Raw genomic sequence first — 23,772 nt, 5'->3', positions numbered from 1 at the left:
TGGCAGGAATTGAGCTTGTAACTGGACTTGGTAGGCCAGAGCTGTGTTCCATAAGGTTACTGCTTGCCTGCAATGAGGGTAGGAATGTGTGCCCCCTTGTTTGTTTATGTACCACATTACTGTGGTGTTGTCCGTATTTATTGCAAGTTATCCTGGCTGTAGTAGATCCTTGAAGGCTGTCAGAGCTTTCTGTACAGCTAACATCTCTTTTTGGTTTATGTGCAGTTTTCTTTGTTCTGCAGTCCATAGGCCTTGAATGCATTGCCCTGCCATGTGTGCCCCCCAGGCGTAGTCTGAAGCATCTGTTGTGATAGTTTGCCTGGGTGGGGGCAAGGTGAAAGGCTGACCCTTGTTGAGGTGACATGCCTGTGCCCACCATAGAAATTCCTGTTGAAGGTAGGGAATGAGAGACATCACTGTGTCCAAGCTATGGCTGTGTTGAGACCATACGCTTTTTAGGTACCAATGTAATTTCCTCATATGCAGTTTTGCAAATGGTATCAGAATGCAAGATGCCATGAAGCCCAAAGCCTGCAGAATTTTTCTTGCAGTTAATTGGGTCTTTGTTGCCATTGACTTGAAATATTGAGTCAGTTGTAATTGCTTGTCTGGTGTAAGATAAGCCTTCTGGGCCGTTGTGTCCAAGCTGGCACCCAGGAATGTCATTTTTTGTGAGGGTACTAGTTTTGACTTATTTTCGTTTACTGTGTACCCCAGACAATTTAGCAGATGCTTCACAAAAGCCAGATGTTGTAGGAGAATGTCTTTTCTTTCTGCTTGGATGAGGTAGTCGTCCAGGTATGGATATATTTGAATTCCTCTTTGTCTGCAATATGCAATTACTGGTGCCAGGCATTTTGTGAATACTCTGGGTGCAGTAGATAAGCCAAAGGGCAGTGCAGAGAATTGATAATGGGTTGAACCTGCAATGAAACGGAGGTATCTTCTGCAACTTTGTCTGATAGGGACATGCAGGTATGCCTCCTTGAGGTCCAACGTTACCAGCCATGCTTCCTTGCCCAACATGGGAAGTAGCTGCTGTAGTGTTAGCATCTTGAATTTGGGAACTTGTAATGCGTGTTTAGAATTGAAAGGTCCAGAATTGGTCTCCAAGCATTTTCTTTTCTGGGTACTAGGAAGAGTCTTGAGTAAAATCCTTGGCCTTGCTCTTGAGTTGGTACCCTTTGAATGGGCTCTCATGGCCATGAGAGCTGTAATTTGTTTTTGAGCCTTTGCCCTTTGATTTTGTGGCAGGTTTGGCATTCCTCTTTTTATTGGCAAGGTGTGAAAGTGGAATCTGTATCCTCGTAAAATTATGTCTAGGACCCATTTGTCCTTTGTGACCATGTGCCAGTTGTCTGCAAATAGTGCTAGTTTCCCCCCCCAGGGGGGCTGACAAAAAAGCTTTGTTTGGCCAGCTGAGGTGCAAGTCATTGAGTTTGCCTTCTGGTGGATTGAGACCTGTCTTCTCTTCCCTTCTGGGTTGGAGTGCCCCATTGGCGAGGTTTATACTGAGCTTGTGGTTGTCCTCTGCCCCTTGGGCGCCTGTATTTACCCCTCTGAGGCCTGTCAGTGGCTGGAAAGGACCAACTTTTTGTTGGCCAGTTTCTGCTGAAGCGAGGGGGTTGTACTTGTAGGAAATCTTTGACTGTCTGCATTGATTTTGCCTTATCTTCCATTTTCTTTAAAACTTCTTCTGCTTTAACAGCAAAAAGAACATCCTGCTGTATGGGAGCATCTAGTAGATTTGCTTTAACATGATCAGGCAGACTTTGTTCCTTTAACCAGGCATGCCTATATATAACTGATCCAGTGACAGCTGCTCTGCAGGAGGCCTCTAAAGAATCAAACCCACATTGTAAGGTATGTTTGCCCACCTGCTCAGTGGCATGCAACAAATCCTGTACTTCTTTCAATTCAGATTGTTGAGGGAGGGTGGTTATCTTTTGTTTTAACTGAGAGATCAGAACTTGCTGATACTTAAACATATGAAATTGACAGTTTAGTGCTCTCATAGCTAAAGTGGCTGAGGTGTAAACCTTTTCCCCCCATCTGTCTAGTGCTCTTGAATCCCTTTCAGAAGGTACTGGATTTTTAGCCATGGAAGCCTTAGCCCCCTTGGGACCCTGGGAGATAGTCTCTGGGTCAGCTACTGGGCTTTTGAAAAGGAATTTGTGGGAATCAGGTACTCTGTAGTATCTGTCAGGGTTGGACGGGGCAGGAGGAAGAGAGTCAGGGTTGATACTGGATTCTAAATAGACATCATCCACAATGTCCAAAACAGGAGGGATGGCTAGGGGTCTGTGTTGGGGGAGTAAAAGAAACTCTCGGAGCCTTTTCTTGGAATCAGAGTAATCCTGACCTTCCCAGTGAAAATGTTCCCTCATAGAGTGTAAAGTTTCCCCAAAAGAGTAATCTTCTGGAGGGGAAGCTGAGGGAATAGAGTCCTCAGCATCAGAATCTTCAGGAAGGAATAGTCTTGGTCCTCAGAGGAATCTGAAGAAATAGACAGTTGTTCAGAGGAAGCAGAATCTTCCTCTTGTCTAGGCCTTTTGTCAGGAGGAGGCTCTGAACCCCTGATAAGAGAAATCAAATCTTCAGCCATCTTGAGCATCTGTTTCTTAGGCATAGGGCCTTGAAGAGGAGACTGAAGTGAAGCCTTTTTCGATTTAGGAGTAGTCTTCGACTTGGAAAACGTTTTGACTGTAAGAGTCGTCGGTCTGAAAACGCCTTCAGAAACAATTGGCGTTTCAGAAGCACCGACGTCCTTGGAAGGTAAATCGTCGAAAGGCCTTGAAGTAAAAGGCTGCGTCGGCTTAGTACATTCCGTCAAAATATCTGTAGCGGTCTCAAGTTCCAGAACTGCGGTAGTAAGAGGCTGCGTCGGAGCCTCACTGATAACTGGAGACCGGATCAACAGAGGACTCGGAATCGGGATTAGGCCTGGGCTGTCGGTCCTTGTCCCTGCGCTTTTTGTGCACGCCGGTAGTCGGTAGCTCTGATGGCATGGTGTAATTAAATTTTCTACCAAAAAAGTGCCGTGCGAAATCAAATCGTCTTTTAATAGTACGTTTATTAAATCTAGCACAAAAACGACAAGAAGTGACGTCGTGATCAGGGCCTAGGCAAGGTATGCAATAAGAATGAAAATCCTTATGAGGTATTTGCTTCCCACAAGAAATACAATTGTTAACCTTTTCTGACATCGGTCTGGGGCAAGAAAAGTTTCCCCAACGGGGTACTTAGCTTTATAGAAGACTTTGGTCTGAAATTCGAATTCGAAAATCTCAGGAGTCGGCCGACTGGCACTTGCGAGCTGTTTCTGCTTCGGGCACCGCGCGGCAAGAAAGACTGGAGAAAATGGCATCGGTTGCAATATATATACCCCTGGCGCACTGATGTCAGGGATGAGGTGACAGCAACTGACGTCGGACCAAGACTTTGGAAATCCGGCCGACTGCGGGACTGCCTGACGACAGGATAACCCAAGTGTGATGACTGCAGCAGGGTAACACGATGAACATCTACAGTGGCAAAGCCTGCCCTGGATTTGGAAAAGAGAGGCGAATGATAATGCTTTGTGAAGGTATGAACAAAGCTCCAAGTAGCAGCTTCTAGAATGTCTTTGGTTGGAACCCCTCTGAGAAAAACTGCTGAAGTAAAGGCAGCCCTGGTGGAATGTGATCTGATCCCCTTGGGCACAGGTTTACTATGGTGCAAGTAGCAGAAACAAATGCAGTGGCTTATCCACTTAGAAATAGTTTGCTTTGATATAGCCTTCCCCTCTGACCCTGCAGCAAATGCTACCAGTAGTTGCTCAGACTCTTAGAGATTTGGTCCTGTTTAAGTAGAATTTTAGTTGTCTGTGTACATCCAATGAATGAAGAATCTGCTCCCCCTTGTTCTGCAGATTTGGGTAAAATGCTGGCAGATGAATGGTCTGGTTAATAGCCACACTGGATACCACCTTAGGCATAAAAGAAGGATTGGTCCTGAGGGACACCCTGTCTGGGTAAAATATAATAAAAGGCTCCACTGCCATGAGAGCCTGTAGTTCTGAAACCCTTCTTGCTGAAGTGACTGCCAAGAGAAAAGCTGTTTTCCAAGATATAAATTTTATATCAGCAGTAGCTGATGGTTCAAAAGGAGGCAGGGTGAGTTTTTCCAGCACTAAATTGAGGTCCCATGCAGGAGTTGGTGATCTTCTGGGAGGCCTTAAATTTCTGGCCACTCTAAGATGCTGTTTAAGCAGAGGATGGGAAAAGAGGGGAGGCTCTGTGTTGTAATGAGCCGAGATGGCAAAGGCATGGATTTTTGTTGAAGAAAAAGATAGGCCCTTGTCAAGCATCTCAGTCCAATATTCTAAAATCTGAGGAATATTGGGCTTTGCTGTGTCTGTTCCTCGTGCTTGGTTCCAAGCACAGAATCTCTTCCATTTATCAGCATAAGATTTTCTAGTACTAGGCCTTCTGGCTTCCAAAATGACATCCATCACAGATTTACTGAGAGGTGTTTGAATAATTAATTGATCTGCCATGCTGCAAGATTCAGAGTTTGGAGCGGAGTGTGCAGAATTTGATTGTTCTATTGAGGCAGTAGATGAGGTATTTGAGGCAAGTACCATGGAGGAAGTTGAGACATATTCCTTAGACGTGGGTACCAGTGCTGGGGAGGCCAGTCCGGAGCAACTAGGATCATTTTTGTTTTTTCCTGTCTGACTTTTAGTAAGACCTTGGAGAGGAGAGGCAGAGGGGGGGGGAGGCATAGACAGATAGGTTTTTCCAGCTGAAAGACAGCGCATCCACTTTCCATGCTTTTTTGTGATGAGTTCTTGTGCAGAATTTGTCCAACTTATAATTTTGGGGAGAGGCAAATAGATCTATGTCTGGGCTCCTCCATTTCTGTGTTAACATGCTGAAGATTTGTGGATCCAGTTTCCATTTGTGCGGGTCCATAAGATTTCTGCTTAGGTCTGCCAGAATATTTTGTTTTCCTGGCAGGAATTGAGCTTGAAGATGTATTTGGTAAGTCAAGGCTGTGCTCCACAAGACCATGTCTAGTCGGCAAAAAGGATAGGAATGTGTAACCCCTGCTTGTTTATGTACCACATAACTGTGGTGTTGTCCGTCTTTATCAGTAGTTGTCCTGGATGAAGTAAGTCCTTGAAGGCTGTCAGAGCATTCTGAACAGCTAGCATCTCTTTCTGGTTGATATGCAAATGCATTTGGTTTGGGCTCCATTTGCCCTGAATGCATCTCCCACTAGGTGGGTCCCCCAAGCATAGTCTGATGCATCTGTAATTAGGGTTTGGGTGGCAGGGGGTAGAGTGAATGACAGTCCCTTATTTTGGTGACATGTCTCTGCCCACCAAAGAAACTCCTGTTGTAGGCAGTGAACGAGAGGAATCATTGTTTCCAGACTGTGACAATGTTGACTCCATAAACATTCTAGGTACCATTGAAGTTTCCTCATATGCAGTCTCGCATATGGAATTAGTAGAATGCACGATGCCATGAACCCCAAAGCCTGCAGAATTTGTCTTGCAGATAACTAGGTTTTTGTTGCCATTTGTTTGGAGCATGTTGTCAGTTGTCTTTGTTTGTCTGGCGTGAGGTAAGCCATCTGGGCAGCTGTATTCAAGCTTGCACCCAGGAATGTAATTATTTGAGAGGGTACCAGTTGCGATTTTGTTTCATTTATGGTGTACCCTAGGCATGCTAGAAGACTTTTTACAAACGCCAGATGCTGAAGAAGAGTGTCCTTGTCCTCTGCCTGAATGAGACAATCGTCCAGATAAGGATAAATTTGAATGCTTTGTCTGCAGAATGCAATTACTGGTGCCAGGCACTTTGTAAACATCCTGGCCGCAGTAGATAAGCCAAAGGGCAGTGCAGAGAACTGGTAATGCAAAAAAACCTGCTTTGAAGCGGAGGTATCTTCTGCATGATTCCCTTATTGGGATATGCAGGTATGCCTCTTTTAAGTCTAGAGTTACTAACCAAGCATTCCTGCCTAGCATAAGCAGTAGCTGTTGTAAAGTCAGCATTCTGAATTTTGGAATGTCCAGGAACCTCTTCAAAATCGCTAAGTCCAGTACTGGACACCATGAATTGTCTTTTCTGGGTACCAGGAAAAGTTTTGAATAAAAACCTTGTCCTTTTTCCTTTTCTGGTACTGGTTGAATAGCTCCCATATCAATGAGGGACATGACTTGTTTCTGGGCCTCTGCCCACTGGTTTTGTGGCAGATCTGGTCATCCGTTTGGAATTGGCAAAGTATGGAAATGAAATCTGTACCCCTGGGATACTATGTTTAATACCCACTTGTCCTGGGTAATTAACTGCCAATTTTGAGCATGAAGTGCTAGTTTTCCCCCCAAGAGGACTGCCAAAAGATAAGTGCTCGGCGATGGTAGAGGAAAGTCATTGAGACTGCTTACTGTAGGGTTGTGCTTTGTTTCCTCCAGTATTGGAGGTGGAGGCACCCCACTGCTTTGACCTGTAAGAACCCTGTGATTGGTATCTGTAGCCTTTTGAGCACCTGGATTTGCCTTGATTGGCTCTGTTGGACACAGGAAAGAACCAATTTTTAGTAGGCCAGTGTCTACTTAACCTGGGTGGCTGCACTTGCTTTGTCTTCTATTTTCTTTAAAACCTCTTCTGCCTTATTACCAAACAGAGCATCATGCTGCAAAGGGGCATCCAACATTAGCTTTAACATGATCGGGCAGATTTTGCTCCTTGAGCCAGGCATGCCTTCTAATCACAGATCCAGTAACGGCGGCCGTACAAGAGGCCTCCAAGGAATCAAAACCACATTGCAAAGTACTCTTTCCAACCTGTTCTGCTGAATGCAATAATTCCTGTAACTCTATTTTCCACACAATCAGAAATCAACATAATTTTCTGTTTCAGTAATCCCATAACATGCTGTTGATATTTAAGCATATGAAACTGGTAGTTTAAGGCCCTGATTGCCAAGGTTGCAGACGTACAAACCTTCTTTCACCATCTATCCAGCGCCCCGGAATCTCTGTCAGAGGGGGTAGGATTTTTGGCTCTAGAGGCCTTTATGCCCTTGGGACCCTGAGAAATAGTCTCAGGATCAGCAGCAGGATTTTTGAATAGAAATTTGTGGGAGTCAGGAACCCTGTAATATCTGTCTGGCTTACTAGGAGCTGGAGGTAGGGAATCAGGAGCCATGCTTGATTCCAAAAACACATCAACAATGTCTAATACAGGAGGTACTGCCAAAGGCCAATGCTGACGAAGGAGGAGGAAATCCCTAAGCCTTTTTTTTGATTCAGAGAAGTCCTGACTCTCCCAGTGAAAATGTTTCCTTAATGTATGCAAAGTTTCTCCAAGAGTAATCCTCAGGAGGCAATGCAGATGGGATGGATTCCTCTACATCAGACTCCTCATAGGGTGGAATAGAAAATTCCTGATCAGAAGAGGAATCAGAAGAAATGGAAACCTGATCTGAAGATTCATAATCAGTGCCTTGCCTAAGCCTCTTAGCATGGGGTGGGGGATGGGTTGGGAACCCCTGATCAAGTTAATTAAATCCTCAGCCATTTTGATAATCTGTTTTTTAGGCATAGGGGCCTGCGCACGTGGCTCATGCGTCATTTTTTTTAGACAAAGAAGATGTTTTTGACCTTGTTTTTGAGGCTGGCATCGGTTTAATATAAAAATGTTGAGACCTGAAAACACCCTCAGAAGCCGGTGCCTGCTCAGCGGCTCCAGACCCATCCAAGGGAGAGACATCTGTGGGTTCAATACTCTGAGAATCTCGCGGCATACCGGACTCCAAATGGGTCTCGGTAGAGGCCTGCAACTCAAAAGTAGCGGGTATCAGGAGCTGCGAAAGCATCTCACTGAGTACCAGCGAACCGGCGACTGGCTTAGGAGAAGCTTCGTTGTCGGTTATGGACCTCGACGGTCTGTCTCTGTCTTTTTCTTTGCATTTTTTGTGAACTCCGGTAGTCTGATTGCTAACTGACGACATTTCAGGATAATTAAATCTTGAACCAAAATATTTAGAAGCAAAAATATACAGACGCTTAATAGTGTGTTGGTTAAATCTAGCACAAACCCGACAGCAAGGCACATTGTGATCTGGGCCTAGGCAAGGAATACAGTACAAATAAAAATCCTTATGAGGTATTTGCTTCCCACAAGTAATGCAATTACTAATATCGGTAAGGAGCAATAAAAAGTTTCCCCAATGGGGTTCTTAGCTTTAGTTTGAAGACTTCGGTTCTGAAACTTGAATGCGAAAATTTCAGGAATCGGCCGACCGGCACTTGCGAACTTGCTTCTGCTTCGGGCACCGCACGGCAAGAAAGACTGAATAAAATGGTGTCGGCTGCATGTTTTACACCCCTGAGGACCTGACATCATGGAAGAGGAGACAGCAACCGACGCAGGACCCAAAACTTTGTTATTCAGGCCGACTGAGGGCAACCTGCCAGCAGATTACCCCAAATGTAATGGCTGCAACAGTGAAATACAAAGAACATCCATTTACGTTTCCTCATGTGTAACTTTGCAAGTGGGATCATGAAAATTCTGGATGCCATATACCCCAGTATCCTTTGTAATTCTCTTGCAGTGATGAGTTTACTCTGGAAGCAGATTTGTCAGACGGCCTGTCAAGAAAGTAGTCCTGTCTTGGAGAAGCAAGGCTTTCTGCAGAACTGAATCTATGAGGACTCACAGAAAGAAGATCCTTGTTTGAGGTTTTTTTTCAAGATTTAAAGTGAGACCTACCTTCTGAAAGCATCTACAGTGATCTCTAAAGCCTCTATGGTCTCTGATTTGGATCTTCCCAGAATGAGACAGTTGTTTAAGTAGGAGTAAACATGAACTCCTAGAGTTCTGTAATGTGCCATCAAAGGAGCTAGACATTTTGTGAAAACTCTGGTTGCAGTAGACAGCTCAAATGTTAAAGCACAGAACTGGAAGTGAGAGCCCGTAGCTACAAATTACAGGCACTTTCTGTGATCATCTGTTATGGGGACATAGAGATAAGAGTCTTTTAGGGTCTAGAGTGACCACAGAAACATCTTGGAAGAGCATTATCAGTCTTTTTCCAACTTAAGCATTTTGATTTTTGGGATGCTGAGGAACTTATTTAGTTTTGGGAGGTCCAAGATGGGCCTCTAGGTGCCCATTATTTTTGGAACTAGAAATATCCTTGAGTAGAAGCCTTTTCCCTTTTGCCCTGGAGAAATAGGCTGGATGGATCATTGGTGAAGTAGCTTTCCTAAGGATAGGTGGTAAAAGACTTTCTTGCTCTTTTGTTGGCTTTGGAATGACCAAGAATGGTGGTATTTATCTGAATTGGATAAAATCTCTTTTCTTGATGATGCTGAGGACCCATTCTTCCCTGGTAATAGTTTTCCACTGGTTTAGAAAGGAGGAGGAGGTGGAGTTTATCTGCCAGAAGCTTGGAGGGGAGGGTGAAAAGGGGTAAGGAAGGCTGGGGGGGGGACATAATCACAGTTGTTATCTGAGCTGGTTGGGCTCTTTGGAGCCCCCTGCTCTGTGTGATTATTCTGGTTGCAATCTCCTAGATAGTTTTGGACTTCTGCCGTGGGAAGGCATCCTCTCCTCCTGTCTAGGCGGAAAGGCCCAAGTTTAGAAGGGTTATTCCTACTGCACCTTGAGGTTAAACACAGGTAGAATTCTTTCACAGTTTTAGTTTTCCTTTTTTATCCAGTTTCTAAACACCTTGTTTAACCGGAGGACCAAAAAGAAATTCCATGTCTAATGGAGCATCCTATAGTTCAGCCTTTACCTGATCTGACAGGGGCTGGTTCCTGAGCCATGAATATCTGGTGATGACAGAACCCGTGGCAGTTGCTCTGCAAGAGGCATCTAAGACATCATAGCCACATTTTAGGGAGCATCTTCCCAAACCCGTCTAATAATTTACTTTCCCTATCATTAGGCATGAAATGTTTGGTTGGCCCCTTAGGTACAACATTTGTGGATTCGGTTGAGACTACAGAAAAGTTAGCTTTAGAGTTATTATAAGGATGCTTATGAGAATCAAGCCCTCCGTAAAACCTGTCTGGCTTCCTAGCAGCTGGGGGTATAGAATCAGGGTATAAAGCAATGTCTTTAAAGACATCATCCAAATCAATGTGTACAGGAGGAACAGCCAATGGTCTCACTGAAGGGCAAGCTCAGCAGTTCGCTGTAGTGGGAGTCTGAGCTTGTGAGAACTGCTTCCTCTAATTAAAGCCTCCTTCATTCTATGCAGGGTATCCCAGAAGGAAAGGTGCTCAGGGGAGGAGGCATCTGAGTCTGATTAAGTTTCTGGTGGCAAGCTGCTAGACTAAGAGAACTCCTCCTCATCTTCAGGGCTAGAGGAATCCTCTTCTTCCTGAAAAGCTTCTTCCATGCTTCTTTTGGATGGGGAAGCCTCACAGGTGAAGCATGACAAGACAGCTCTAGATTTCATTAAGGTTATAAATTCTCATGCTAATTTAAGTAGGTCCTGGACTGCAGTCAGAAAAGCGGATGGAAACCGTGGCAAAGTAAAAGAAGTGGTTAATTTCAGTTTGGATGTTCATTTTAAAGGGGCGTCTAGAGGATGCGGTTGTCCAACTGCAAATATGGTCTTAGCTTTGGTAGTTGAGGAATACAGAGGGACTCACCTGAGACACATGGCATGGATGTCAGAAGCTGAGGCCCGTTGAGCGACCTCAGACCAAAATGAGATGTGTGCCATGGCAGCATTCGTAGGTAGAATGGAAACCATGTCGGTCTCCAAAGGAGTTGCTCCAGAAGGTTCGGGCCTAGGAACTGCTGGATCAGGGGAGCTGCAAAGATGCCTCAACTGGATCTGTCAACTTAAGACCTATACTTGCAGCTTTCTGGGTAACATCAGGCTCCTTGACCTTTTTGACTTTTTTTTTTTTTTTTGGAATGATGCTAGCCATCACAGGAGTATGTGGAGGCCTTGCTGTAGCAGTGGACTGCAACATCACAGAGGAAACTGAATAGGACTCTTCTCTATTGGCGGCTAGTACCTTGGCCCTATGTTTTACAGTTTTTTCACGGAATTTTGCAGTCAGAACAGTTAAGATACATTGTGCTGGAGATCTAGCAGAATAGACAAAATGAGTGAAAATCTTTATGCGGGATTTGCTTCCCACACTTCAAGCAATTGTGGACTTTTTTGAAAATTAAATTGAGAAATTTCCCCAATGGGGTATTTGTCTTAAAGAAGGTGGTTCTCTGGAAAAATAAGCCGAATGATGGAATGCGAGCTTACTGAGCACATGTGAAGCTCATTAGACTGCTAGAAAGAAATGAAGACAGCAATCCTGGACGCATTTCTTATACACTGGCATCCAGATGTCGGTCTTCGGATGCCCATCTGCTATGGATAATGTAAAGACTCTGGAAATTGGGAAGGTCATGGGCTTCTGCATGGCAGGAAGACCAGAGAATAGGTACTGCAGCACTGACTATGAAGGACATCTGCAGACGTGAACTCCGCTCGGGCTCTAGAAAATGACAGGTCATAGTGTTTGGTAAATATGTGAACTGAGGACCAGGTGGGCTGCCTTAAGAATTTCTTTGGTGGTCTCCTCTAATGAAGGCAGCCGTAGTGGCTGTAGCTCTGGTGGAATGAGTTCTAATTTGGTCTGGCACCGTTTTACTATGATGTCTATAGCAAATATTAATGCAGTTAGAGATCCACTTGGAGACTCTTTTGCCAACTGGTTTATCCAATGCATTAGGTGCAAAGGCCACAAAAAGTGGGCATGACTTTCTGAATTTTTTGTATCTTCTATGCAACACCTCAGCTGTATGCATACATCCAAGGAATTCAAGGTTCTCTCGCTGGTTTTGAAAAAAAGACAGGGTGATGTATGGTCTGATTCAGGAAGAGTTCAGTTAAAAAAACAGGCATAAAAGAGGTGTTAGTCCTCAGAGCAACTCTGTCTAGGGGGAAATATGAGGAAGAGCTCTTCACACATCAGTACCTGTAACTCAGAGATTTATCTAGCTGAGATGATGGCTACTAACAATGCAGTTTTCCAAGATACGAATTTGATCTCTGCAGAGGCTGTGAGTTCAAATTGTGGTAGAGTGAGCTTATCCTATAAAAACCGAATTGAGGTCCCAAGATGCAGCAGCAGAATTAAGCTTTTAAAGAACTGCTTCATCACAGAGTGGTAAAACCTAGGGTATTTCATGGACATGCAGAGATGGCAGAGACTTGTATTTTAATGGTAGAATAAGAGAGACCTTTGGTGAAAGGTTTGAGCAGACAGAGGAGAACAAAAGGTTGTTTAGCTAGCAGAGGTTGCTAGCCATTGGTCTGGAACCAAACAGTAAATCTTTTCCATTTTGAGATGTATGGTTTTCTAGTGCTGGCTTTTCTATCCTCTTTTAAAATAGATAAGACGTTCTTGCTCAACAGCTGGCCCTGAGGGCTAAGAATCATACCATCAGGCTGCCAACTTTGTTGGGTCAAAATGGAGTACATGGTGGCTCCTTTGTTCTGGGTCACAAGGTCCACCTTCTATAGAAGTAGCCAAGGTTCTTATCTGCTCATGTAGCAGAGAGAGCCAATACTCTCTCTCTCCAACCTCTGCCCTTCTTTCCATATTTTTACTAGTAACCTGTGGATGACCGGTATGGAAGTGATAAAAAACAGACCTGTCCTTTGGAAGATGAAGACAGTCGTCCTCCAGGTCCTGTAGTCTGTGGCCCTTGAGCGATATTTTAACTGCCTGCTCTCTTTGAAGGTTAAATGTCTGCTTCTGGTGCACCCCATTTCCCTGTGATTTTTTTGTGAGGATGTTCTTTTTTAGAATCAACTTGTGGGGGTCTAAAATAGGCCAGCTCAGGTGGTTTTCCAGACGATTGTTCTCCCATGGAAGGTACTGTGCTATCAGATGCAGTCCCAGTTCCAGTGGCATCTCTCAGACATGCACAGCTAGATGGCAGAATGGGTACCTCCTGATTATGTACCACATTCAGTGTTGTGTTATTTATCTTTATCAAAAGGGGGCCTGGTTTCCACAACTGTTTGAATGACACCAGACTATTGCACACTGCCATAATTTCCTTCTGACTGATGCAACTCTAATCTGGGTCCAAAAGTTGGTGAGGCTTTTGAGGCCATAAACGTGGTGTCCTATGTGGCAATAGAAAGGGACTAACATGTTCTGTAACAGGCCTCTATCCACCCAACAGCTCTTTTATCAGGCACGAGAGTAGCTTTACCTAGAAACTTCTGGTTTGTGCTAGCACCACATATTTAAGGAACCAATGTACTTTCCCTAGGATTAGCTTTGAAAACAGAATCATCAGAATGCAGGAGGCCATGCACCCCCTTAAGCCCTAAGGATTTTTCTGGCCATGACCAACATCTGCTGGGCCATGTATTGGAAGTACCGAGTCAGGAATACAACTTTTTCTTATGGGAGAAAGGTCATTTAGTTTCTGTTACTAGTAGGGGCCCTACAAACACTAGTTAGCATGAATCAGAGAGAGAGAATTAGATTGGACTTCTATATGTTCAGGGAGAATCTCAGGTTTAAGAGACCATGGTCAGGTGAAGAAATGCTTCCAGCACCTTGACAAATTTTGTTTTGATTAGGCAATTTAGGCAGGGGTAGATCTACACACACCCTGCCCTGCAGCAAACTACTGGAGCAGTAGATAAGCAAAAAGGCAATGCACAGAACTGAAAATGGTTCCAATCTGCCTGGAAAATGGAGATGCCTCCTGTTTGACTTTGCTACATGAATATGGAGGCAAACATCCCCGAGATCTAGGGTAACCCTATAACTCTGCTGAGAAAGCATGTGTAAAGCTGTGGAACCATGAGCACTTTGGATTTCAGGACCACCAGGAACCGGTTTAGCCTTGATAAGTCAAGGATTGATCTACAGGATCCTTTATTTTTATATTTTTTTTTTGGTACTATAAAGAATCCTGGGTAGCACACTGTCCTCCTCCTGGAGGGGGGGGGGGGGGTTCTATAGAGCCCTATTCTAGAAGTAGCTCGACTTAGACCAGGCTTCCTTGAGCTGGCCTTTGGGGACATATGGAATATGTACTGGTCTTGGGAGAGAACAAATTGCCTTTGTCCTTCAGAAGAGACATTAAACTAAGATCCCACCTGTCTCAGTTGGTGATAGCTCAAGTGGAGGTAAAAGATCCTATGGCACCGAAAAGAGCAGAGAAAGTTCCCTGATGCCCTGGCCAAATTTCCCATAACAATCTAAATACCACCTTGAGTCTCCCATGAAAAGAGGCTACTAGAGTAATGAATTAAGCTGGTTAACAAAAACAAATAAAATAAATAGAACAGCAGTCTGTATCCTGCCTTTATGATCTGAAGCATCCACTGGTCCTGGGTAATCTCTAGCTACCTTTGCAAAAAAGTAAGTGTCTTCCTCTTAGCTTTGGCATGAGGGGGAACTGAGGGATGGGGGACGAGAAAGATGCTCCCTGATGGGCTTCTGTGGGAAGGGTCTAATAGGTCTAAATTCTTGGTCAGCTTATCTTTGTCTATACAGGTTGCCTCTTCTGGCATCTTCCACCTCTGTCTAGACTGGAAAGCAAGAAAGGACCAGGGATTAATTGGGCAATTCTACTGAACCTTGGGGGCTATACCTGCAGAAAATCCTTTACAGTCTGAACAACCTTAGTTTTGTCCCCCAATTTCTTGAAAATACCTTGAGCTTTGGGTCCAAACAGAAAGTCCTTGCCGAGGTGCATCTAGAAATTATGATTTTACATACAAAGGAAGACACTGCTCTCTTAAAGTATGTCTCCTGATCACAGCCCCTGAAACAGCTGCCCTACTAGATGCTTCAGAAGCATTAAAGCCTCAAAGTAAAGAATGTTTTGTAACTTCAGAACAGGACTTGCATAGTTTTAACAATTCTTAGTGGGTAGCTTCATTTTCCAAACCCTACAGTTTTTCCTTTCATCAGGTTGGGAGGGTGGCCTAATGGTTAAGGTGTTTGCCTTACAAACACAAGGTACAGAGTTCAAGTCTCACAAGGGATACTTGGCTAGGCTTAAAATGGCTCGCAAGGGCAATCTATGAATCTATTTAAGGTCCAAGAGGTTTCCTGAAATTTAAAACATTCACAAAGGAGTACTTAACATTCTAGGAGGGCAGGAGTCTGAAGCCTTTTGCCACATAACTGATGATTAACCCCTGGACCATGGCAAGAAGAACCAAGGATGGCACATACTGCTCTCCCATTTATACCCAGCATTCATCTAATATTTGAGACATGAGGAAGAGACCAGTCTACTTGACACTCAAAGTCATTTTACATCTAAACTGATGAGTAGTAGTCTTCAATGCACCGAGGGATTTATTCAATATCTAATATTTCCAAAATCTGAGGCAAAACATGAGGTGGCTTACATTTTCTGCATACATGGCTTCCCTTTCCCGGAACTGTTCCTTTTCCCTGGTGAGGTGATTTTTTAAGCTTTCAACCTGCTCCTGGAGAAGACTGCACCTTTCTTCACTATCACCAATCTTTCTTGTCAAATTCTGAATCAAAGCCTGCATGCCTTGTTCTGCAGCACTGTTTTCAGAAGACAGATCCTGTGAATATTAAAGAAACCACCACTTAATTGCACGTGTAACAAATGAGCAGCATCACACATAATTAAGGCTGTAGGCAGTAACAATCATTCTCCTACATTAAAACACAACAAAGACAACAATCAGCAGAGGGGAATACAGTACAGAGTCAATTATCCAAATGTAGATTATCCGAAACATCAATTATCAGAACCAGACTTCCAAAGTTTTCAGGTATTTCGGATAGGAGAAATCAAAGTATGAATATGTAAACATTATATGTGTTTGCTTGAGCATGTTTTTTGAGCTTATAGCTAGCTCGTGTAAAAAAATATTCTTTACTGTCCACTGGAATCGCTCAATGGTTGAAAAAAGTGTATTCCTGCATGCAGGAAAAAAAAAACAATATTTTAGAAGTTTTTTTATCCAGTTCAATTATATGTTTGATTACATTAAGTTGTTAAAAAGACATCCTGCACAACTACCTGGCTATTCCTGAAATGTGTAGGTCATCATTCAACTGCAAAGAACATGAGTAAGCTTGCTTATAAAAACTGTTATCAAGTTCTGGGACTTATAGAGGAAAATAGTTCAAACTACGAGAAAGATGCAAATGGGAGAACAAATGGTGGGGAGCTTAAATATGAGCAAAGATTAAGAAATATGAATACTATGCATCTACACAACAGATGCGAGAACAGAAAGTACCATGACCAGTGAAATGAAGGAAAGAATGGAATTAAAGAGAAAGGAAAGATAGATAAGTCCAGCTGTGTGTGTTGGGGGGGGGGGGGGGTTAATTCAACACTAATCTATGAAAATGCTATTTCACTGTAAAGCTGTTGGGATGCTGGAATGCACAGCCAGTAACAACAGTGGTGTGTAAAAATATACTTGCAAATTTGCGCAGAAAAGCACGTTTTTTTTGGAGGGGGGTGGGACTTGGAGGCAGCTTTCAACACCTAAATCCGAACAAAGTTGTGGGAAATAATGGTAAAATAGCTAATTTAACATATGTCAGCTTTAAACAATAAGAAAAAGCTCAGTCAAGCACACTTCATAGTGAAAAAACTTTTTTTCAGATGCAAAAAAGGTGCGACACAGGACTGTCTTTCAGCCATTTTTTTTCCTTTATATTAATACAGTAATGGAAAAAAAATCTTACATTACAAAGCCATTCCAAAGAGGAAACAAAACAAAATGTCCTCTAATTGAATATGCATATGCAATGAAATTGAAAATAGAGTATAGAAGGGTCACCAGCCAAGGATTGATGTACACTCAAACAAACTGTTCAATACCAACAAGCGAATAATCCAGGGTCCATAGCGTATAAAAAACAGTTGTTGTTGATTCACAACACAATACCGACTCCCACAGGTTGGTTTCCATGAAATGAACTTCTTCAGAACTTACTGAACTGCAAATGATATGGTACTCCTGACTTTAAGCTTTCAAGCATTAAAAATCATCTGAGGAAACAGAGAAACATCAAAATTCAACAAAAAAGCAAATTAATGCTGCCCTGTCAGAAGAAAGGTGATTACAGAATCTATACAAACATGAAAGCAGTGAATCAATACTTGGGTAACATTTCCCATCAATGTCCAAAAATATAGGTACAAATCTGTCAATGCGTTATAACAATTTGATGAAAGTAAAGGTAGTTATCAGATGAGGTCATTAAGCTATAAAATCAAAAATACACTGCCCTCCTCTATTACAGGGCTGAAGTAGAACTAAAGTAAGTGGGAAAATAATCAGAAGCAACAAATTAATAGTATTTACAGATTGTTAATGAACGTGTTACAATACAGAAATAATTTCAAGCATTATAGATACAGAGGATTAGTTTTAGTTAGGAAACAGTCAATCACTGATGTATACAACTTCAATTTGATTTCAAATTTTAAGACAGTCTGGGGAATTTAAAAATTTTAAAACTGTCTGAGAACACCTTAAAGTTGTTGTGTCTTTCGGCTTTTCCCGGTTAGGGGTCGCCACAGTGGAACTCCGGTCCGCTAATGATTGTCAGTAGATTTTTACGTGCCGAGTTGCCGGCCCTGACGCACAACCTTCAACAAAGGTACGGCCATTCACACATGTCTCCACACAGAAGATGCTCTAGCTGAGAATCGAACAGGACAACGTCTTACTGCGAGGCAGCAACGCTACAGCAGCACCACCACCGCACGTACAAGAAAAAAACAAAGTACAGCAAAGAAATGTGGGAAGATACCTGTACCCCAAAGGAAGATAAACAGCTACATAAGGACAGCATTACATTAATGATTAAAGAATATCCACTTGAGAGAATCCACATGCCCGATTTATAGCAATAAAAGCATTTACAGAGAAGAGCATATTTAAAAGTTGTAAAGAAAAAAACGTTCAAAGTTTCATGAGAAATACTCTAAATACAGAACAGCAATATTCTTGGTATGGACATAACACATTAAAGTCCACTTTACATTTGTAGAAAGGGAAATGAGAAGATCTTCCACACTTATTTATTTTTATTTATTCATTTTGTTAACCGGGTAACGTCTTTGTATGCCAGACAGAGGTCACCTCTGAGGAGTCTGTATGAGACCGAGTAGAGGGACAGGGCTTTTAGTCTATCTGTGTAGGGTAGATGCTTGAGGCTCTGGATTCTCCTGGTGAGGAAACTGTGAGATCTCTCCAGCTGCTGCATTTCCTTTGTGAGGTACATGCAGAAAAGGGGCACTGTACTCGATAATGGGTCTTATAAGGGAAGAACACAGGGATGTTATGACCTCTTTGTCCCTAAATGAGATACCCTTCCTAATGAGGTGGGACATGTAGAAAGCCTTCTGTACAACGAAGGCACTATGGTGGTCAAAAGTCAGGTTGCTATAACTTAAAAAACACCAGTTGTGAAGTTTTGTGCATGTTTCACACAAATATATTTGACTAACAAGCAGATGACTAGTAGAAGAACAAAGCATTTTAACTGAATGTTGGAATGGACACCAGCAAAGGGATTCAAGCATGCCCAAAACAGAAAAGGGAAAGGCTGGGGGGAGGGAAGAAGCCAGGCAACTCTACCTTCTCAAATCTACTTTGCTTCGATAATATTACATTAGCCTGTACTGTACAATTAAGAAACTTGCATCACATATATTTCCACTAACAATTTACAGAAATTGTTTTTGCAAGGGAGTGACCCCTAAACTTTATTATTCTCAACATGTGGTCGATGCACCTCAGAGAAAGAGCAATCACCGAGAGAAAATAAAAATGCTGCTTTTCTGGAATGCTGTGAGCTTGGTCAATATACATGTAATAGCATCTCTCTCGTATGTAATCCAAAAAAAAATAAAATATGTACTTCAGCACTTGAGCTGTTACACCTGAGGAAATATAACAAGCCTGTGCGATGAAAACAACACAAATATAACTAACAACACCTCTCTCACAAATATTTCACAAAATGTAAAATGAGTACTTCAACACTTGTGCAGTTTCAAATCGAGCATGTGTGATAGGAGCCTGGGTGATCTAAGCGACTGACTGTAAGCCAGATGCAACACCTGGGTGGACGTAATAGACTACACGTCATCTTCTGTCACCACATCTGCTCTCAAGCTAGCCAGAAGCAGCAATGAGCACTAAAAGGACAACTCTTTCTCTGTGGACGAGTATGCTCTTCAATGACCTTCTGGGTGCTCCTCCATAGAGACATTCACAGCAGGGCCAGACTCACATAAATGAAGTATGATTTCAGATGCTGGGGGCAGGAAAAACAAGGACAGCAACTTATGACTTTACAAAGCTGGACTCTGTAGTCAAGTACGGACTTGTAAGCAGTAAAACAAAAAGAGGTGGGTGGGTAAGGCAATCAGTGATAAATGGACACAAAAATAATTTCCCTGTAGCAAGAAAAGAAATGGCAAGGGGCACTCCTGATGAAGTAAACTAAAGGGGTATAAACATACTGGTGGAGAAAACGGAGCATGTGAAGGCTAGGGAAATGTATTAGAATTATAAGAAAGGTTGCACCATACTTTAAGAACATGTGATTTGGGATAAGGGTGGACAAGCAGCAGATGAGAATGGAGGACTGTTTTAGACAGATTGGAGAAACAAGGAGGACTCAGAGAATGGGCTTCCAACAGTGGGATAATGAAGGCTGTAAGGAAGCCAAAGAGCAAGCAAGGAAAACTAAAACTCTTCACAACTGTCTTCAAAAAGTAATGTGATGACAATGTCCAAACATGCAACAGAGGACAAGGTAAACATTTGAAAACTGAAAATAAGGAATAACCAAAAAAGAAAAAGATCAGCTAAGTGTAACAAATACAACAAAGCAAAGCAGGTAGAAAAAGAAGCACCACTCTATGTATTAGACAGTTGTCATAAGTAATGAATTTCAGTGTCTTTGAATGGACTCCAGGGTGAGGCTAGAAAATGGGAAGTAGCAGCGCTACACCAGACGAGGGACAAGGAAGAAGCAAAGCTATTGCAGCCAGCCAACCTCAAAGTAATGGAAATTATTCTGTATGGTAGGGTGGTTAAATTCATTGATGCTAATGTCCTGACACAGAGAAATGCATAACTTCAGACATCAAAGTTCGCACCTAGTCCAGTCTCATACAGTTCTTTGCTTGGGTTTCTGGTGGGTTAAAGAAGATTCACTTCATGGGGGAAGGAAGCTGCTCAGGAAAAATCTATGAGACAATGCCAAAAAGAAGGCTCTCAGTGAAAATGAGGTATGTAGTCATAGGACTGAAGCTGGTAAGATGGCTAGGAAAGTACAGTTGTGTAGAATCTTACCATAACAGTAGACGTCCCTCTCTTGACTGTTGCAGTATTCATTACAATAGGGATCCCGTGCCAGGGCAGCCCAACATCTGGCTAGTCTACCAAAGCCTTTAGTTTGCTTTAAGGTATGTTGTATGTCACATGCATGCTCCTCGCATATCGTAGGGCTGAACAGTGACGTCCAGATGTACCATCCTCAGAACTGAAAGCCCCCCAGTCCAAGGAAAAGAGAGGTAATCAGTAAATCTATAAAAGAAATGGACTGGGGGAGGAGGGAGGGAGTGAATACTGCAACAGTGATGAGAAGAACAACTACAGTTATGGTTAAGATTCTACACAACTGTAGTATGCCCTTCTATATCACTGCTGTAGTATTCATTACAATAAGGAAAGTGCCAAAGCTCAGGAAGAAGACAGGGAGGAGGAAGGACCAGCAGAGACCTCTAAGATCCCATGAAGGATGACCCTAGCAAAACCAGCTCTAGCTCTGGAAATTCCATTCAACTTGTAGTGCTTGATAAATGTATGCAGGGGAGCCCAGGTAGCTGCCTCAGGAATAGTTAGTATCCAACCCTTGAAAAACAGCACCAGAAGAAGCCACAGCTCTAGAAGAATGAGACTTAACAGAAGAAGGAAGGCTCTTACCATGAAAGGAATAATAAAAAGAAATAGGTTTAGAAATCTAAGAAAAAATAATTTGCTTGGACACAGCCAATCATAAAGACTTAGGTTGAAAGGAAGCAAAAAGCTGATCAGATTTCGAAAAGTCTTAGTATTATCCAAATATAATCTGAGTTGTCTATGCACATCCAAGGTGTGCAGCACCCTCTCACTGGCAGGTTGTGGAGAAGAGAAAAAAAAGTAGGCAAATGAATATACTGATTAAGGGACAACTCATTAACCACCTTGGGCATAAAAGATGGGTTAAGTATGCAGGGACACCTTGTCCTTATGAATCATCATAAAAGAAGGACAAGTCATAAAGGCTTGAAGCTCAGACACCTGTTTGGCAGAATTAAGGGCAAATAAGAATACAGTCTTCCAAGAGCAATGTTGCAAGGAATCTGTAGTTGCAGGTTCAAAAGGAGCCTGGGTCAATTTTTCTAAAACAAAATTAAGATCCCAGGGAGAAGGAACAGGCTTCCTGGCAAAGCCTAATATGAAGGATGCCTTTAAGGAACCATTTAGTTTCAAATCTAGAGGCTAAAGGAATGAAAAAGGCAGACTAGCAGAGATAGCTTACAAATGGGCCTTAACATAAGAAACAGCCAACCCAGCATTAAGCAATGCACACAGATAAGAGAGAACCAAAGGAACATCCACATAAAGTGGATCCAGGTTACAAGAATGGCACCAAACAGAAAATCTCTTCCATTTGGATAACAGGATTTCCTAGCTTTGGGCTTCCTGGCCTCCTGTAGGACTCTTAGCACTTCTTCAGAAAGAAAAGTGTCTGTGTGGAATCAAAGTCCTATCACCCGCAGTCTCAGTTGAAGAGTGGTAAGTGGGAATGGATGAGAGATCCCTTGTCTTGTGTGAGTAGGTCTACCCTGTGATGCAACTTGTGATGGCTGCCCTTGGCTAAATGTAGAAGAGGGAACCAATGCTGTCTCCAACAGTACGAAGTCACCAACAAGATGGATGCATCCTGTTGAATTTTGAACAGGACTTTTGGAAAGAAGGAAGGGGAAGAAGGGCTTAAAGAAACATCCCCTTCCAAGAAAAAGATAAGGTGTCCACCTTCCAAACAAGAGCTCCTGGGACTCTGGCACAAAATAAAAGAAGATGTTTGTTCAGAGGGGATGCTAAAAGATCTATCTGAGGAGTACCCCACTGGTAAACAATGTCCGGAAACACATCCCTATGACGCATCCATTTGCAGGATTGAGTTATGGACCTGCTCAGAGGGTCTGCCACAGTTTTTGACCTGAAGGAATGTACACTGCCTGAAGAGTCACGTGGAACCAGATAGCTAGCTCCCACACTAGGAGTGCCAACTGGCAAAGAAGATAAGACGTTGTACCCCGTTTGTTGACATACCACATTCACTGTGGTATTGTCTGTTTCCTGGGGAAAAGAGAGGATGAAAATCCTGAAGAGCCAGCAGAAGAGCTCTCATCTCTTTCACAGTGATGTGTTCTTTCTGTTGATGAGGCAACCAGACTCCCTGCACATTTAGGGAGTTGAATGCTGCTCCCCATCCCATGTCTGAAGAATCTGTGAACAGCTCCTGAGAGGGAAGAGGTGAATGAAAAGGGAGCCCTGGCTTGACAGTCAACTGCTGAATCCATCACTGAAGTTCCTTCATGAGACAAGGCAGAAGACGAACTACAAATTTGAGGGAATGAGCGAGTTGAAGCCAAACTGACTTCATAAACCATAAACTTTTTCATGTGGAGTTTGACCAGAGGGAGCATAGGAATGGTGGAGGCCACGAACCCCAGAGTTCTCAGAAATTCTCTGGCTGTTACTGAAGCCAGAGGAAGAACAGACTGAAAAAAGAAGTGAGAGGTAAGGCCTTGGGAGGAGGCAGGGATGCCAGCATAGGCACAGTCTGGATCCTGCAACCCAGAAAGACATGATCCTATGAAGGAATCAGAAAGGACATTTTGAAATTTACAGTGAACCCTAGGCTTTGTAGGAGAGAAATGGCAAAATGGAAATCTTACAATATGGTCTCTGGAGAGGATGCCTGTAAGTAGGAGATCATCCAAGTAGAGGAAGATATGGATCCCCTTTATCCTGCAAAAAAGGGATAACAGGAGCGAGGCATTTGATGGAACATCCCTGGGGTAGTAGAAAGGCCAAAGGGCAAAGCAGAGGACTGAAAATGCCAAGAAGCAATTGAGCAATGTAAAAACTTCCTGAAAAGGGGATGAATTGTGATATGGAGATAAGCATCCTTGAGGTCTTGAGACACCATGTAAGCCTGAGTAAGCAAAACAGGGCACAAAGTATGAAGGGACAACATTTGAAAAGATGGAACCTTCACGAAAGTGTTCAGATGAGAGTTTTCTAGAACTGGTATCCAAGTACCCTCTTTCCTGGGCACTAGAAACATTCTGGAATAAAACTTCTCCCCTCTGGGAAACTGGGACCTCTTTTGAATATTACTAGTCAGGATATCTCAAAGGAACCCTGGAAAGAAGGACAATTGTTCCTGAGGGGGCAGAGAAATTTCCATAAAAGGGGGAAGAGATTTCCAGACCATTAAGTATTCCTGGAAGATAATGAACAGAACTCAGGAATCCTTAGTGATCTTTAACCAAACAGGTAGAGAGAAACAGAAAGGCGAAGAGAAAGAGGAAAGTGGTTGGGAAGAGGAGGATAGTCAGACAGCACCTGGTTTATCAGGAAAAGGAGACTTCTGGGGCACAGACATCTGAGTAGCCTTTGCAGAAT

General features: G+C 43.0%; 1 protein-coding gene across 2 annotated transcripts in view; it reads right to left on the bottom strand.

Annotated features, from left to right (window-relative positions):
* The window catches only part of LOC122811120 (golgin subfamily B member 1-like), a 2,318,314-nt gene that overhangs the window by 2,180,605 nt on the left and 113,937 nt on the right, over window positions 1-23,772 (bottom strand). For both annotated transcript variants that reach the window (XM_044082720.1, XM_044082719.1), the window contains exon 3: window positions 15,421-15,606. In XM_044082720.1, the coding sequence (XP_043938655.1) occupies window positions 15,421-15,606 (186 nt within the window). The remainder of the gene's footprint in view (window positions 1-15,420; window positions 15,607-23,772) is intronic.

The sequence above is a fragment of the Protopterus annectens genome, chromosome 9.part0 (genome assembly GCF_019279795.1).
Source record: "Protopterus annectens isolate FY-2018-M chromosome 9.part0, PAN1.0, whole genome shotgun sequence".
NCBI lineage: Eukaryota > Metazoa > Chordata > Ceratodontiformes > Protopteridae > Protopterus > Protopterus annectens.
Note: the sequence above shows the minus strand (reverse complement) of the source record. Positions and strands in the feature narration are given on the sequence as shown.